Source organism: Trachypithecus francoisi, unplaced genomic scaffold (genome assembly GCF_009764315.1).
Source record: "Trachypithecus francoisi isolate TF-2019V2 unplaced genomic scaffold, Tfra_2.0 Lachesis_group9, whole genome shotgun sequence".
Classification (NCBI taxonomy): Eukaryota; Metazoa; Chordata; class Mammalia; order Primates; family Cercopithecidae; genus Trachypithecus; species Trachypithecus francoisi.
The window spans coordinates 14,823,579-14,837,914 of record NW_022681474.1 but is presented as its reverse complement, the minus strand read 5'-3'; the positions used below and the strand labels follow the sequence as shown (position 1 = coordinate 14,837,914).

General features: G+C 43.4%; 1 protein-coding gene across 5 annotated transcripts in view; it reads left to right on the top strand.

Annotated features, from left to right (window-relative positions):
- LARP4B (La ribonucleoprotein 4B) overlaps positions 1-14,336 on the top strand; it is a 127,636-nt gene that overhangs the window by 61,406 nt on the left and 51,894 nt on the right. For all 5 annotated transcript variants that reach the window (XM_033209457.1, XM_033209453.1, XM_033209454.1 and 2 more), the window contains exons 4-5: positions 9,053-9,200; positions 9,444-9,584. In XM_033209457.1, coding sequence (XP_033065348.1) covers positions 9,053-9,200; positions 9,444-9,584 — 289 coding nt within the window. The remainder of the gene's footprint in view (positions 1-9,052; positions 9,201-9,443; positions 9,585-14,336) is intronic.

Genomic DNA, 14,336 nt, shown 5'->3' with positions numbered 1-14,336 from the left:
GATCGGCACGCGTGTCGTATGCTTGTGAGCTCTCAAACATGGGCTGTTGCTTCAGCAAAGAACTAAGTAGTGACAATGACAGTGAAAAAACTGACCTGTTACAAAAATCTGTGGAGGAGAAGGAACCAGAAAACAAGATAAGTAAAACTTTATCTTCATTATTTGATACCCCTGAAGGTGAGGAGGTTCACATTATTGGCAATGGAACCAGCAGTGCAGCTAGCATTAGCGCGCGGACAAGGATTTTCTCAGGGTCTGGGCACAAACAGGGTCATAGACCCAAGCATTTGTTGAACCCTCTTTCCTCTTTTATATATACATTCTTAACAAGGTATGATAACTTGGATGAGAGTGACAAGAATTTAGATATTGTTGTTAATGAGCAGAATTCTGAGGGGGTCTGTGATCTACCGTGTGTGGGTAACAGCAGCCGACAAGGTTGTTATGAAGATGAGGAGCCTTTCTCATGTGTGCCCCTGCCTTCTGACCGAGGCCTGCAGGAGGAAACCTATGTGATTGGCCATCTGCACTGTAACCCAGCTACTTGTAAAAACTCTTTAGTAGAGAAAGAAATGGTGGTCAGCGTTCACCTCAGTAGCAGTGATGAGAGTAAGTCTTTTGACCTATCCGATCGGGAGAAGAAAGATGGAAACTCAATTGGTATTGATCATCAGCAATGTCAGGATTCAAGAGAGTGCGAGTTTCACAGCATTTGTGTTGCCAACTCTGCCTGCCCGAGCGTGGCAGAGGAGCTGAGCACCTGGGCAGACAGAGTAGCTACAAGACGAGAGTGTTGCTCTGCTGTGACTTCAGCCCTGCGTGCCGTGTCAGGGACCGGCGAGCCAGAGCCACGGCAGGAAGAGCTCTCTCCATGGGACACGCTGGGTCCAGGTGAAAGGACAGGGGAATGCAGTGGAAAAACCAAGCCTTGCCCTGAGCCTGTGGCGTTCAGCCACACACCTTGTGAAGCAAACGCTGGTAACACGCAGGTGGAGGCTTTACGGGCCGAAGCTTGCACTGAATTCCCTAAAAATTATGCAGAAAGTAGTGCACTACATGATATTGACTTACTCCCTGAATTAAATAACAACATGGACAGTGACTTACTAAGACATGCGTGTGTCCTTCTGGAAGAAAGTGAGAGCCATAACTCAGGAGTAGGAAGTGAGATGGATCATCCAGCTGGTAACTTCCTTTGTGACACCGCACACCCACCTGGTAGCTTCCATACTGACACCGCACACCCACCTGTTAGCTTCCGTACTAACACCGCACGTCCACCTGGTAGCTTCATTACTGACACCGCACATCCACCTGGTAGCTTCCGTACTGACACCGCACATCCACCTGGTAGCCTCCGTACTGACACCGCACATCCACCTGGTAGCTTCCTTAGTGACACTGCACATCCACCTGGTAGCTTCCTTAGTGACACTGCACATCCACCTGGTGGTTTCCGTACTGACACTGCATATGTTGCAGGGTGTAATGACCCGGAGGCGGTAACAGTTACTGTCGACCAGAGTTTACATTCTAAAAAGGAGAGAGAAAATCACTCTATCACACCAGTAAGCGACAATGATGATTTCCACTTGGATGTTAGCAAATCAGATAGTATCCTACCTGTTGGTCTAGATAGAATTGATTTAAGTCCCAAGAGGCCTATCACTGCAGTGAGATTTGGAAGTGGGTGTCTCTCAGGTCATGCTAATTCAAGAGAAGCAGCCCCAAGCCAGCTTGATGACTGCTGGGAGCTGAAACCTGTTCCCGGGCTAGTCAAGAAGACACAGCGCAGAGGGGACTGCAGCCTGGAGACCAGAAGTTCCCTGCCGCCAGACAGAGGAGAGGTGTCTCTGCAATCTGAAAATAGTGCCTTTTACCAAGAAGAGGACAGAATTGGCGTTTTGAAGGCTGAGGGTCATGGTGTAAGGGCTTTTGAATTGAAATCTTGGTGTCACGCAGATGAGACTGCAACACAGACCTGTGACCAAACTTGTATGGAGCATTTGGTGGACACGGAGGGGATGGTGCAGAGGACAGACGGCCTAAAGCCTAGCATGGCACAAGGAGTGCCGCCCAATGTCAAGTCTCCCAGTCACTCCACATCTCTTCACAGTAACTGTATTTCTTCCATATTTATTTTCACCTGCACAGAGGAAGAAGAGAGGGAAACAAGCCCAGGTGACAAAATAGAGGGTGAAATATGTGTGAAGAGTTCATTCAGTGTGTCACAAGACCAGCTGAGTGACCCTCAAAGGTTAGAAAGTGGTGAAAAAGAATCACTGCAAGCAAAGTATAGAGAGACAACTGAAGATGACATAGAGACTGTCAAGTCAGATTCTAAAACAACCTGTGAGTGGGAAACAGGCACACAAAGATATGAGGCAGTGCCACGTCAGGATCTACTCTCCTGCGTTAATTCTAGTACAACAGAGAATGCTGATTTTGAAACTAATCAAATAGAAAAAAATTACGAAACACACCGAGTATACAACTGCAGATATAATGGTCTTAATGTTATAGCACCGTTAAGTCAGAGTTTTAATCCAGTTATACAGAAGTCAGAAATAGTAGAGAATTCTGTTAGTAGTGGTAAAAGCGCAAAATGCAAGGGAATTTACTGTGAATCAATTGAAGACGCTCCTGGTATCTTTGGTACTAATACATCAGGGTTGAGTACACCAAAACTAACACATAAAGAAGAGGAAGAGAGACTTTATTTGGAGAAAGATAGTATTGACCCCAAAATTATTGACTGCCTGGGTCCATATGGGACAAGTGAACGTGCACATCGTTTCAAAGAAGGAAACACCAAGTCCACTCTTAAACAGTCGACTTTAAATAGTGAAATGGGTTTTATGGGAAATGCTAAGGTGAGTTTTGAGAAAATAGAGTCACGTGACACTTCCAGTGGGCATTTCTTTTTGGTTGGTGTTGATCCCGCCCTAGTGGACAGATACATAGCTGCCCCCTGCAATGCGGCCCAGGGCATTCCCGCTGTCCCCGTGGACGACAAAGACACTGTCGTACCAAGTAGTGGCCACATTTCATCACTCACAGAAGGTGTCCTAAATAGATGTGAACATCCCTCAAAAGTGGATTGGCAGAGTTTCCCAGAAGGAGTCTCCTGTTTTTTGAGTGAATTTTCTTATTACCCGATGGGAGGGTTAGGAAATCCAGTATTTTCTGAAAGACTGGCCAGTGGTTGTGGTGGATATCAAGTGCGCTATCTCTGGACTAACACAGTCACAAAAGGTGCACTAGAAGGTGAAACAGTATTTAGTGAGGATCTACGCCATAAGCCACAGGGCTTGGAAATTGCTTCGTTTTCAGAAAACACTCCTCAGCTACCGGTGTCAGAGGACGGTGTTATTTGGGGATGGCATGATAGAGATGGACAGTTCGTAAGTATGTTTTCTCTGTTTTACTGTTGCGCTGCAGTATGCTAGGCTATACATTTTAATTTTTTAATTATTTTTGTTTATTTTTTGAGACAGTCTGACTCTGTCACCCAAGTCGAGTGGCGCGATCTCGGCTCACTACAGCCTCCACCTCCCAAGTTCAAGTGATTGCCGGGTTCAAGTAATTTTCGTGACTCAACCTCCCGAGTAATTGGGATTACAGGCATGTGCTACTACGCCTGGCTAATTTTTGTGTTTTTAAAGACGGGATTTCGCCATGTTGGCCAGGCTGGTTTTGAACTCCTGACCTTAGGAGATCCACCCGCCTCAGCCTCCCAAAGTGCTGACATTACAGGCATGAGCCACCAGGCCAGCCCATTTTAATTGTTTTTAACTTAAAATTAATAAAGATTTATTCTGAACAGTGGGTAGTTGTTTGAATGCTTATGTATGGCTGTGAATTACTCTACATGATTTCCAAATTGGAGAATATGAATTCTTGTTTGGTGTACTTAAGCCAGAGTTTGTGTGCAAACTCTTGTTAGCACTAAAGCATGCCCTGCTAGTTGTCCTACACAGCTCTGTGTTGACTTTTTTCTGTCTGTGAATTTTGCCAGCTCTTCTATCTTCCTGGCCGCAGTGCGGTCAGAGCCCTTTGAGGGCATCTTATCTTGTGGGCAGTGTAGTTGATTCAGTCAGCCTGTGAGCCCATTGAAGGTGTAAGTCACACTGCAAAAGACAAACTTATCTAAAAATTTGTGCTTCCTGGTATCTTTGTATGTGTCTGAGGCAGGTAGAATTTGCTGCTTTTAACTGGCTATAAAATGTTGGTTCTGTCTTCTTGCAGTTAGAATCGTTGTGGAGTTCTTTCTTTTTCAGAACCCCAAGATGGTGCTGCCCCTCTGGTTTGGAAGAAGCTTAGCAAATGATTCTGTGGGCAGCTAATTTGAGCATCTTTCCAGAAATTCTGTAATAAATGGCAACATTCAACAACAGGAAATTAGTGTTGCTCACAAAACAGACATTTATTGAAGCAGTGTGATTGAAAACACATACTCAGAGTAGCAAGATCTCATTATTCAGCTAGTGGTTTGTGATTTTTGTGGGCAATGAAACAAGAAAAAGTATTGATATTAAGGAGATAAAGATGGCTCAAATGTCAACACTTACTGTATGGAAATAAACAAGTAGAAATCCCCTTCTATAACGTAAGGAATGATCCGTCCTTACGTTGCCCACATTGGGAGTTTTTCTGGAGAGAGTTATGTTCAAATTCATTAGTTTTGCTCCTTAAATGGTTGTGGAGGCAGAACAGTATAAAACTACATCTTTAAGATAATCTGCAGTTAATCTTTTACGGAAGTGACATAATTTTCAGTTGGTTACCAGTGTCACTGCCTTAGATGTCAACATAGCATTCCCAAACAGTATTCTAATGTGAGGCGTTACCACATTTAACAATGGTGCCTTGCCTTTCAGAACTTCAGTTTTCAAAGTGCTGTTACAGGTGTCTTTTTTTTATAGCAAACCTTAATATAACAACGGTTACTCCATTTCACAAATGAAGAACTGGAGGTACAGCCTTGTATGGTTCCGGAGTCAGCAAATTGCCCTGAATTACTAAACTTTTTAGTGCATCTCTAGGAGTGGTTGGGGCTTGCATGGAATGTTTCTTTCGCCCTTCTCTCACCTGCTTCCTGTGCCTCACTGGCCAGTCCCTCTTCTCCAGCATTAGTCACTCCGGTTCCTACTCAGTAACTTGTCGGAGAGACTGCTGTATCTCATGTCCATAGTATACAAACTTATTAATTTATATGTTATTTTTCAAAGTGGAGCCTAGTGTTTCTCACAGGGTGGGTGGGGTAGAGGGTTTGTTTAAGCATCTGAACTCAGGCATGTTCACTTTGGAATGTGGCTGTTAAGGTCCGCTTACCTGTGGTTTTAATAACCATTGCTTGGCCGTACGTTTTTAATGGAAAAAATAAGACTTAGAGTCAAGCAGACGACACTGGAGTTTATTTGTTTATTTATTTTTTTAAAGGGTGGAGTCTTGCTCTGTCACCCAGGCTGGAGTGCAGTGGTGCCATCTCGGCTCACTGCAACCTCTGCCTCCTGAGATCAAATGATTCTCCTGCCTCAGCCTCCTGAGTAGCTGGGATTACAGGTGTGTGCCACCACACCCAGCTAATTTTGTATTTTTAGTAGAGACGGGGTTTCACCATGTTGGCCAGCCTGGCCTTGAACTCCTGACCTCAAGTGATCTGCCCATCTTGGCCTCCCAACATGCTGGGATTACAAGCATGAGCCACCACACCCGGCCCCACGCTGGAGTTCTTGATAACCATTTAGAGTTCCATATGACTGCAAGAGAATAGCCATATTTTATAGAAATAGTAGGAGATTCAGATCTTTGTTTAATACAAACTATTTCTCTTGTAAATTATAAGTTAATGAACTCTTGGTGAATGTTGTGTTTTGCTGAACACAATTGCTTAGAATCTAACTTTCTAATTAACTATCGTTTTTATGGGCAAGTTACTTAACCTTTCTCTGCCTTGGTTTTTTCATTTGTGAAATGAGTCCAGTTAATAACTGCCTCCAAGACTTGTTCTGATTCAGTACAAGGAAGTGCGTAGAATGTGCTCAGCACATGGTAGATCCTTGAATGTCATTAAACCTTAAAAGACGTCTTCATTCTTTCATTCCTGGTCACATCTCTTCAGTCACAGGATTGATTGAACATTTCCTAACTGCATACACTTGATTTGGACTTCTTCACTAAGAGGTAGTCTTTGATTAAGGGTAGAGTCCTAGTCATTTGTGGCATAAAACCTTGCAGAAGTTGTCAAATAGAGGAAAATGTAAATTTATGTTATTAAACATTGATTCATTCCTCATTTATCTTGAGCACCTCCCTACTAAATTCAGGACTGTCCTAGCTATCAGCAGTACTACAGTGAATGGAATGCCCATGGTGACTGCCACCCTGGAATGGGAGGAGCACGAGGGCCATGGGGGCCCCAACAGCCATGCTGTCACTGCTTTCAAAGTGCTGTTGGTCTGTATTAATAAACTACAAAATGTATTTTGGTACTGAAGGACAGTCAACTGCAAAAGGTACTAATAATAGAGAAGGTTACTATTAGTTAGTGTTGGGAATTTAAAGCACGTGTGGTATGTGCATGAGCTGAGGGGAACCAGCTAAGTGGATGGAATGGAACCAAGGCCGGAAAACTGGATTGTGTGGTGGTGGTGGTGAAAAGAGACTGGGTCTAATGAGGAAAGGCGATGTATGGAAGTATTAGAGTAGGAAAGAGAATAGAGAAATGAATTGACAAAGACAACAGAACAGGTGGAAAGGTGTAAATGCTGCCAGAGCCAGTGTTGTGGGTGACCTGTGGCTGTCTCCTGCCCGCTCATGTAGCTCCATGAGCTCTTGTCTGTTTCCTTCACCATCACACCTGCCAGCTCAGCACCGTGCCTGGCACAAGCATGCTGGTGAACATGTCGGAGGCACTTGTTGGACAGATGGGTTAATGAGAGAGAAGAGAGCAAGTAACACTGTGCAGAAGCAGAGGCCAAAAATGAAATTTAGATGTAATGCAAGAGGGAAAATTGAAGAATTGGTGTTCCTTGATTATAATATTCTTGAAGGAACCCAGTTATTTGCCCTATCACCAGTACTTAAAAAAAAAGGAAAAAATTCCAGATAGATCCTCATTGAAACATTTGGTTTTATGGCATGATGCCCATTGGTGGTCCAGTGACTGGAGGAGCAGGAAGGAACAAAGTATATACCATAAGTTTAACCACATCAGCCACCTTCTCTCAGTTTCAGAAATAGTTTTATGTTTTTTCTTACCAGCCTCATCACCTGAGCCAATGTGGATTTATTCTGTCTTTTAAAAACTGTTAATGCACCCATTGTTTTTTTGACGGCCCATGGTGGTGCTTCCCAGCCCTTCTCCTGTGTTCTGGGCCACAGAAACGGATGTGTCTGTGCTGCATGCTGGGGTAGTGCAGTGTAACTGCTCCCAGCCTGCAGCCTGGGTCCAGGGGGCACTGGGTACCAGGGACCTGTCCCTTCCTCCAGCAACTTTGACTTCCTGCACTGTGGTGTGAAGGTGGGTGGTACATTTGAAAAGGCAAATAATGTGTAAGTTTGTTGAAGGATTGTGTGTTTGGACATTTGACTTTTCTTTAGGCTTTGGGGAGTGCTTCAAGGTGTGTAAGCGTAAGAAAGGCTTGTATCAGAAAAAGCAGGGAGTAGGGAGTGTCCACATGGTGGGGGACTGTTGTGGGTTTATGCTCTATGTCAAGAGGGACCACCAGTCCCCGGTCTCTTGGCAGGATGTTCTGGACAGACGGATGGGAAGAGCAGAAGTGCCAGTGTGCCTAGAGACAGCAAGGAGGTCAGTGTGCTTGGAAGTGGACAAGGCCAGGGAGTGGTGAGCACAGGAGGGCTCTGTGACTACAGTGGGAACTTTGTCTTTTACTCCAAATGAGCCAAGCTGATGCAGGAGGGTTTTGAGTAGAGGACTGCCCTGTCGGACTAATTGAGCATGCGTGACTGTCATGGTGACCGATGAGCTTGGTATGTGCCAGGCATCGTGTTGATGGCGGGAGTTGTTCTGTCTTCCAGGTGAGGTGTAGCCCATGTTCACAGCTGTCCATGGCAGCTTTGGCCTCAGCCCCAGTGATCTGAGAGCCCATTGTCCGGAACACTGGACTAGCAGCCTCATGGTCACCTGTGGATTCTCTTTCAAGGTGATATTGAAGCTCTATTGGGAATGGGAACAGGTAGTTCTGTGAAAAATGTGAGATATTTTATCTTCTTCCTCAAAGGATGCCTGAGCTTTCTTATCCTACAGTATCTCTGACAGACCTATTAGAACACTTTAGTTCTTAGGAGCAATTTTCATTTTCTACACCTTTTGTTTATGTGACTTTTTGAAGCTTTCTTTCTTTCTTTTGTTTTAGAGATGGAGTTCTGCTCTGTTGCCCAGGTTGGAGTGCAGTGGTGCCATCTCAGCTCCCTGTAACCCCCACCTCCTGAGTTCAAGTGATTCTCTTGCCTCAGCCTCTCAAGTAGCTGGGATTACAGGCGTGCGCCACCACTGCTGGCTAATTTTGTATTTTTAGTAGAGCCATGTTGCCCAGGCTGGTCATGAACTCCTGGCCTCAGGTGATCCGCCCGCCTTGGCCTCCCAAAGTGCTGGGTTTACAGGCGTGAGCCACCGTGCACTGCTGCCTTTTTTAAGCTTTCTATTTAGAATTTTATTCATCTACATTGTATTCAAGTTTGTAAAACCCTGAATTGTGATTTTATTAGGAGTCTAGGAAGTCACCAGCTATTCCTTAGGTATAGTGTGTGAAACACTGAATCTTTTGGTGGCAGGCCTGTCCTTCCCCATCTCCGCAAGCCTTGGTCTTGGAAGGAGGAACTTAAAACTTGGGGGGAATTTGATGGAATCCTGACTGCATTTTCTTTTTTTTTAAATTTTGAACCTGGTTTCATGCCAAAGGTGTGTGTAAATATATAGGCTGAGCCTTTGGAGCCTGTATCAGATGTCTCTGAACTCTGCATTAAGGAGTAAAATTGTATTTGGCTGACATTTGGATACAAATGTCTGTCTCCTATTTCTTCCTAGGTACCAGCAACTAAGGTTTCAGAGCTGAACCCTAATGCAGAAGTGTGGGGGGCTCCTGTGTTACATCTGGAAGCAAGCAGTGCTGCTGACGGTGTGAGTGCCGCATGGGAGGAGGCGGCTGGCCACCACGCAGACCGTGGCCCCCAGGGTGAGTTGAGCATGGCTGTGGTGTGCAGCCCCCGGCTTTCAGGCCTGTGCTTTTGTTGCCATTTTAACCTGTCTTTAAGATGTTGTTGTTCATTCACAACTGTGTCATGGTATGTGGCAGTGCTTGAGAGCCCAGAGGTCTTTTACAATTCAGTTAAAGAAGTTGAGTAACTGCAAGTGTAAGCTTTGTTCCAAGAAAAAGTTATGCTTCTAACCCTGCCTTGGGGTAAACTCCTAACTGTAGGATCAGATGCCAGTGGTGATGGTGACCAGAGCCATGAGAATGCAGCATTGCCAGACCTGCAGGAGTCGGACCCAGCAGACATGAATGCGCTCGCTCTGGGTCCCTCGGAATATGACTCTCTGCCTGAAAATAGCGAGACAGGTAAACATATCTTATGGGTTCATTTTCCCAGGGAATATGGTCTGCTTTATGTATTTTTTTTATTTAGCATATTAACAGTCTCTGAACAACGTGTCTTTCTTTGCCTCCTTTTAATTCTACTTTAAACTCACTCTTATGTGGATGCAGAGAAGATGAGAGGCCTTGTTTAGGGAGGGTGCCATGGAGCATGTAAGGTCTCAAAAGATGAAACCTGGGCTGGGCACGGTGGCTCACGCCTGTCATCCCAGCACTTTGGGAGGCTGAGGCGGGCGGATCACTAAAAAATTTTTTTAGTGGAGATGGGGTTTCACTATGTGAGCCAAGATGGTCTCGATCTCCTGACCTCATGATCCGCCCGCCTCGGCCTCCCATGTTTTCATTTTTATTACCACAATTGTTCTTAACCAGTCCCTGTCCCCTCCCCCACCCCACTTGCCATGGACATTTCGTTATCCCAGTGACCAGGGAAGGCGCTGGGCAGGCCGGAGAGGCCAGACTTCAATGCTGTCAGGCACAGCCATGCAGAATGATTTCGTTGGCTTAAGACTGTCAAAATCAGAAACTGTCACTTAAGAGGGAAAATGTGTATGTAGATGTTCTATGACAGTTTTTTGTTTTTTTGTTTTTTTTTTTAAACTTTAGTGGAGCTGATTGCTTTAAATAACAATTGTTTGGTAAAATGAATGAAGTATTTATAAAGGCACAAAAATTAAGCCATGTTTGTTTCTTGTAAATATAAATTTGCCATCTTGAATTTGCTTAAAGTGAATTTCCTGTCTGTATGAGCAGTTTTCTGAGTCTGAGGAAGTGCCATTGTTCAGCAGTTGATTCGATTATATCCCCCTTGTTAATTTACCAATGACTGGTGAGCGACTTGGGAATGGCAGGACATTGGGATAAATTGCAGTCATGTTAGAGTCCATTGAATTTAAGATGGCAAAGGAAAGGAATCCTCATCATTAAAACAGATTTTTATAAAAGATAAAAGGGCGTTATACATTGAGGGAGTGAGAATCCTAATGGCAGGAAGTAAAAGGGGTTCAAAATAAACAATTTAAGTTTCAGACTAAATTGAAATGACCTAATCTTGACCTGGGGTCAGAATTTATACAGAAGATGGAAGATAGATAGGAGATGGATAGATGTAAAGATCTGACTTGAGGATGGAAGATGGGTAATGTTATCAACAGTGAAATAACATGTGAAAATTTGCCTGAAGATGGCAGGTAAATAATGTTACCAAAAGTGAAATAACATATTAAAATCTATCTGAAGATAGGAGATAGGGAACATTATCAAAAGTGAAATAACAGCACGTTAAAGTATATTCTGGAAAGTTTAATTTCAAAAGAAGGTGATTCTTTTTAAAAGGGGTATTTAAAACTATTTTTAAAAGAAGAAAAAGAATACCTTCTGCTCTGTCTTCCTCCTTCATCTCCCTCCCCCAGCTCCTTCAAGCCTCACTCCTATAAAGCATTAGTGAGGCATAACTGATGTACAATAAACATCATATAGTTCAGGTATACCCCAGATTTTCCATAGCTTAAGGAGAATTGAGGAAATAACACATTATTGATTTGTTACCTCTTTCATTCCTCTTTGCTTTGTCCACCAGTTTGATAAGTTGTTCTGTACCTGTGAAATCCTTATCACAATCAAGATCATGAACATCCCAATCACCAGGAAGAGCTTCCTGTCCCTGTCCTTTCTCCAGGGAACCAGTGGTCTGTTTTCTATCACTGTTTGTCAGTTTGCATTTTGTAGATTTTTTTTTCTCTTTAAAAAAAAAAAAAAAAAAATCGAACTCCTGGGCTCCAGAGATCCTCCAGCGTCAGCCCCACAAGTTGCTGGACAACAGATGTGTGATAGAATTTGACAGTGTGTACTGTTTTTGTCTGACTTAAGTTACTATTTTTGAGATTGATTCATGTTGTAACATGAATTAATCATTTATTTTTATTGCTGAGAAGTATTCATGATATGGATATATCACAGTTTGTTTTTCCACTCCCCTATTCATGGATTTTGGGATTGTTTTCAAAATGTGGCTTTACCAATAAATAAAGTATTTATAAAAGTGAACATTTGTCAGCAAGATTTCATATTAACTTATGTTTTCATTTCTCTTGGGTAAAATACCTTGGAATGGAGTAGCTGGATCATCTCGTAGGCATGTTTATCCTTTTAAGAAATGGTAAAGCAGCCAGGCGCGGTGGCTAACGCCTGTAATCCCAGCACTTTGGGAGGCCAAGACGGGCGGATCACGAGGTCACGAGATCGAGACCATCCTGGCTAACACGGTGAAACCCCGTCTCTACTAAAAAAAATACAAAAAACTAGCCGGGTGTGGTGGCGGGCGCCTGTAGTCCCAGCTACTTGGGAGGCTGAGGCAGGAGAATAGCCTAAACCTGGGAGGTGGAGCTTGCAGTGAGCTGAGATCTGGCCACTGCACTCCAGCCCAGGTGACAGAGCGAGACTCCGTCTCAAAAAAAAAAAAGAAATGGTAAAGCAGTTTTCCAAAGTGGTGGTACCATTTTCTATTCTCAACCAGTGGTGGATTAAAGCACCACATCCTTATGACCCTTATATTTCCCTAAGGACTAATATCAAACATCTTTTTTAAAAAAGACTATTTTTTTAGAGCACCTTTCAGGTTCACAGCAAATTTGAGTGGAAGGCATAGAGATCTCCCATATGCTCCCCTCCCCCCACCCCCAGCGGTGCATGGCCTCCTCCGCCGTCCACATTCCCTCACCAGAGGGCGCCTGTGTTATCACTGATGATCCTGTATTGGCACATCACTATCACTTGCAGTCTGCAGTTTACATGAGGGCTCACTCTTGGTGGTGTATGTTCTGTGGGTTTGGAGAAATGTATAATGACATGTACCCTCCATTGTAGCATCAGAGAGAGTAGTTTCCCTGCCCTAAAAGTCATCTGTGTTCTGCCTACTCACCCCTCCCTCCCCCAACCCCTGGCAACCATTGGTTTTTTCACTGTCTCCATAGTTTTACCTTTTTCAGAATGTCATAGGGTTGGAATCCCGCAGGATGTTGCCTTCTCAGATTGGTTTCTTTCATTTAGTAACATGCATTTAAGCTTCCTCCACGTCTTTATGGCTTGATAACTCATTTCTTTTTAGCACTGAATAACATTCCATTGTCTGGACATACTATAAATTACTTATTCACCTACTGAAGGACATCTTGGTTGTTTCCAGATTTTGGCAGTTACAAATAAAGATGCTGTTAACATTCATGTGCAGGTTTTTGTATGGACGGAAGTTTTTAACTCCTTTGTGTAAATATCCAGGAGTGTGATTGCTGGATCATACGGTCAGAGTATGTTTAGTTCTGTAGAAAGCTGCCGAACTGTCTTCCAGAAGTAGAATATCTGGATCATATGGTAATTCTTATGTTTAACTTTTTTTTATGGAACCACCATATAGTTTTCCACACAGGCCATACTATTTTACATTCCCACCATCAGTGTACAAGAGTTCCAATTTTATTAAATCCTTGCCAATACTTGTTATTTTCTGATTTTTTTTTTTTGAAATGGAATCATTCTGTTGCCCAGGCTGGAGTGTGATCTCAGCTTACTACAACGTCCACCTCCTGGGTTCAAGCAATTCTCCTTCCTCAGCCTCCCAAGTAGCCTAGATTACAGGTGTGAGCCACCACACCCGGCTAATTTTTGTATTTTTAGTAGAGACGGGGTTTCACCATGTTGGCCAGGCTGGTCTCAAACTCCTGACCTCAAGTGATCCACTCATCTCAGCCTCCCAAAGTGCTGGGATTGTAGGGATGAGCCACCACACCCAGCTAACTTTTGCATTTTTTGTAGAGACAGGGTTCAACCATGTTGTCCAGGCTGGTTTCGAACTCCTGACCTCAGGTGATCTGCCCGCCTCGGCCTACCAAAGTGCTGTGGTTACAGGCATGAGCCACCACTCCCAGCCTATTTTCTGATTTTTTTGCTAGAAGTCATTCTAGTGGGTATATCTTTGTAGTTTGGCTTGCATTTCCCTGATGGTTTAGTGATGCCAAGCACCCTTTTTGTTCTTATTGGCCATTTGTCTTCTTTGGATAAATGTCTGTTCAAGTTTTTGTTAATGTCTTTAGGAGTTCTCAGTATGTTCTGTATATTAACCCCTGATCAGATACATCAATTGCAATTATTTTCTTCTATTATGTGGGTTGCCTTTTTGTTTTATTCAAAGTGTCTTTTGATGTACAAAGTTTATCCTAATGTTCAGTTTGTTTATTTTTTGTTGTGTTGCCTGTGCCTTTGGTGTCGTATCTCAGATAATGTTGTTGAATTCCTTGTTATGAAGGTTTTGTCTGTGTTTTCGTCTGAGTTTTATAGTTTCGTGTCTTACATTTAGATCTTTGATCGTTTTGAGTTAATTTTTGTATATGTTATAAAGTATAGATCCAGCTTTGTTTCTGCATGTGGATATTCAGTTGTCCTTGCACTATTTATTGAAAAGACTGCCTGCCCTTTTTCTATAGAACAGTCATGGCACTCCTGTTAAAAAAACATTGGCCGGGTGTGCAAGGATTTCTTTCTGGGCTCTCTCTTCTGTTCCATTGGGCTGTGTGTCTCATCAGGCCACCATAGGGAAAGCCTGGAATTTTAACTGTCGGCCTACAAGAATATAGAGCAGCCTTCATTGTTAACCCACAGGGGAATCCAAAGTAGGAGTTTAAGCTTAAAACAAAATTTTAATTTTGTTTTAGGTCAGATTTT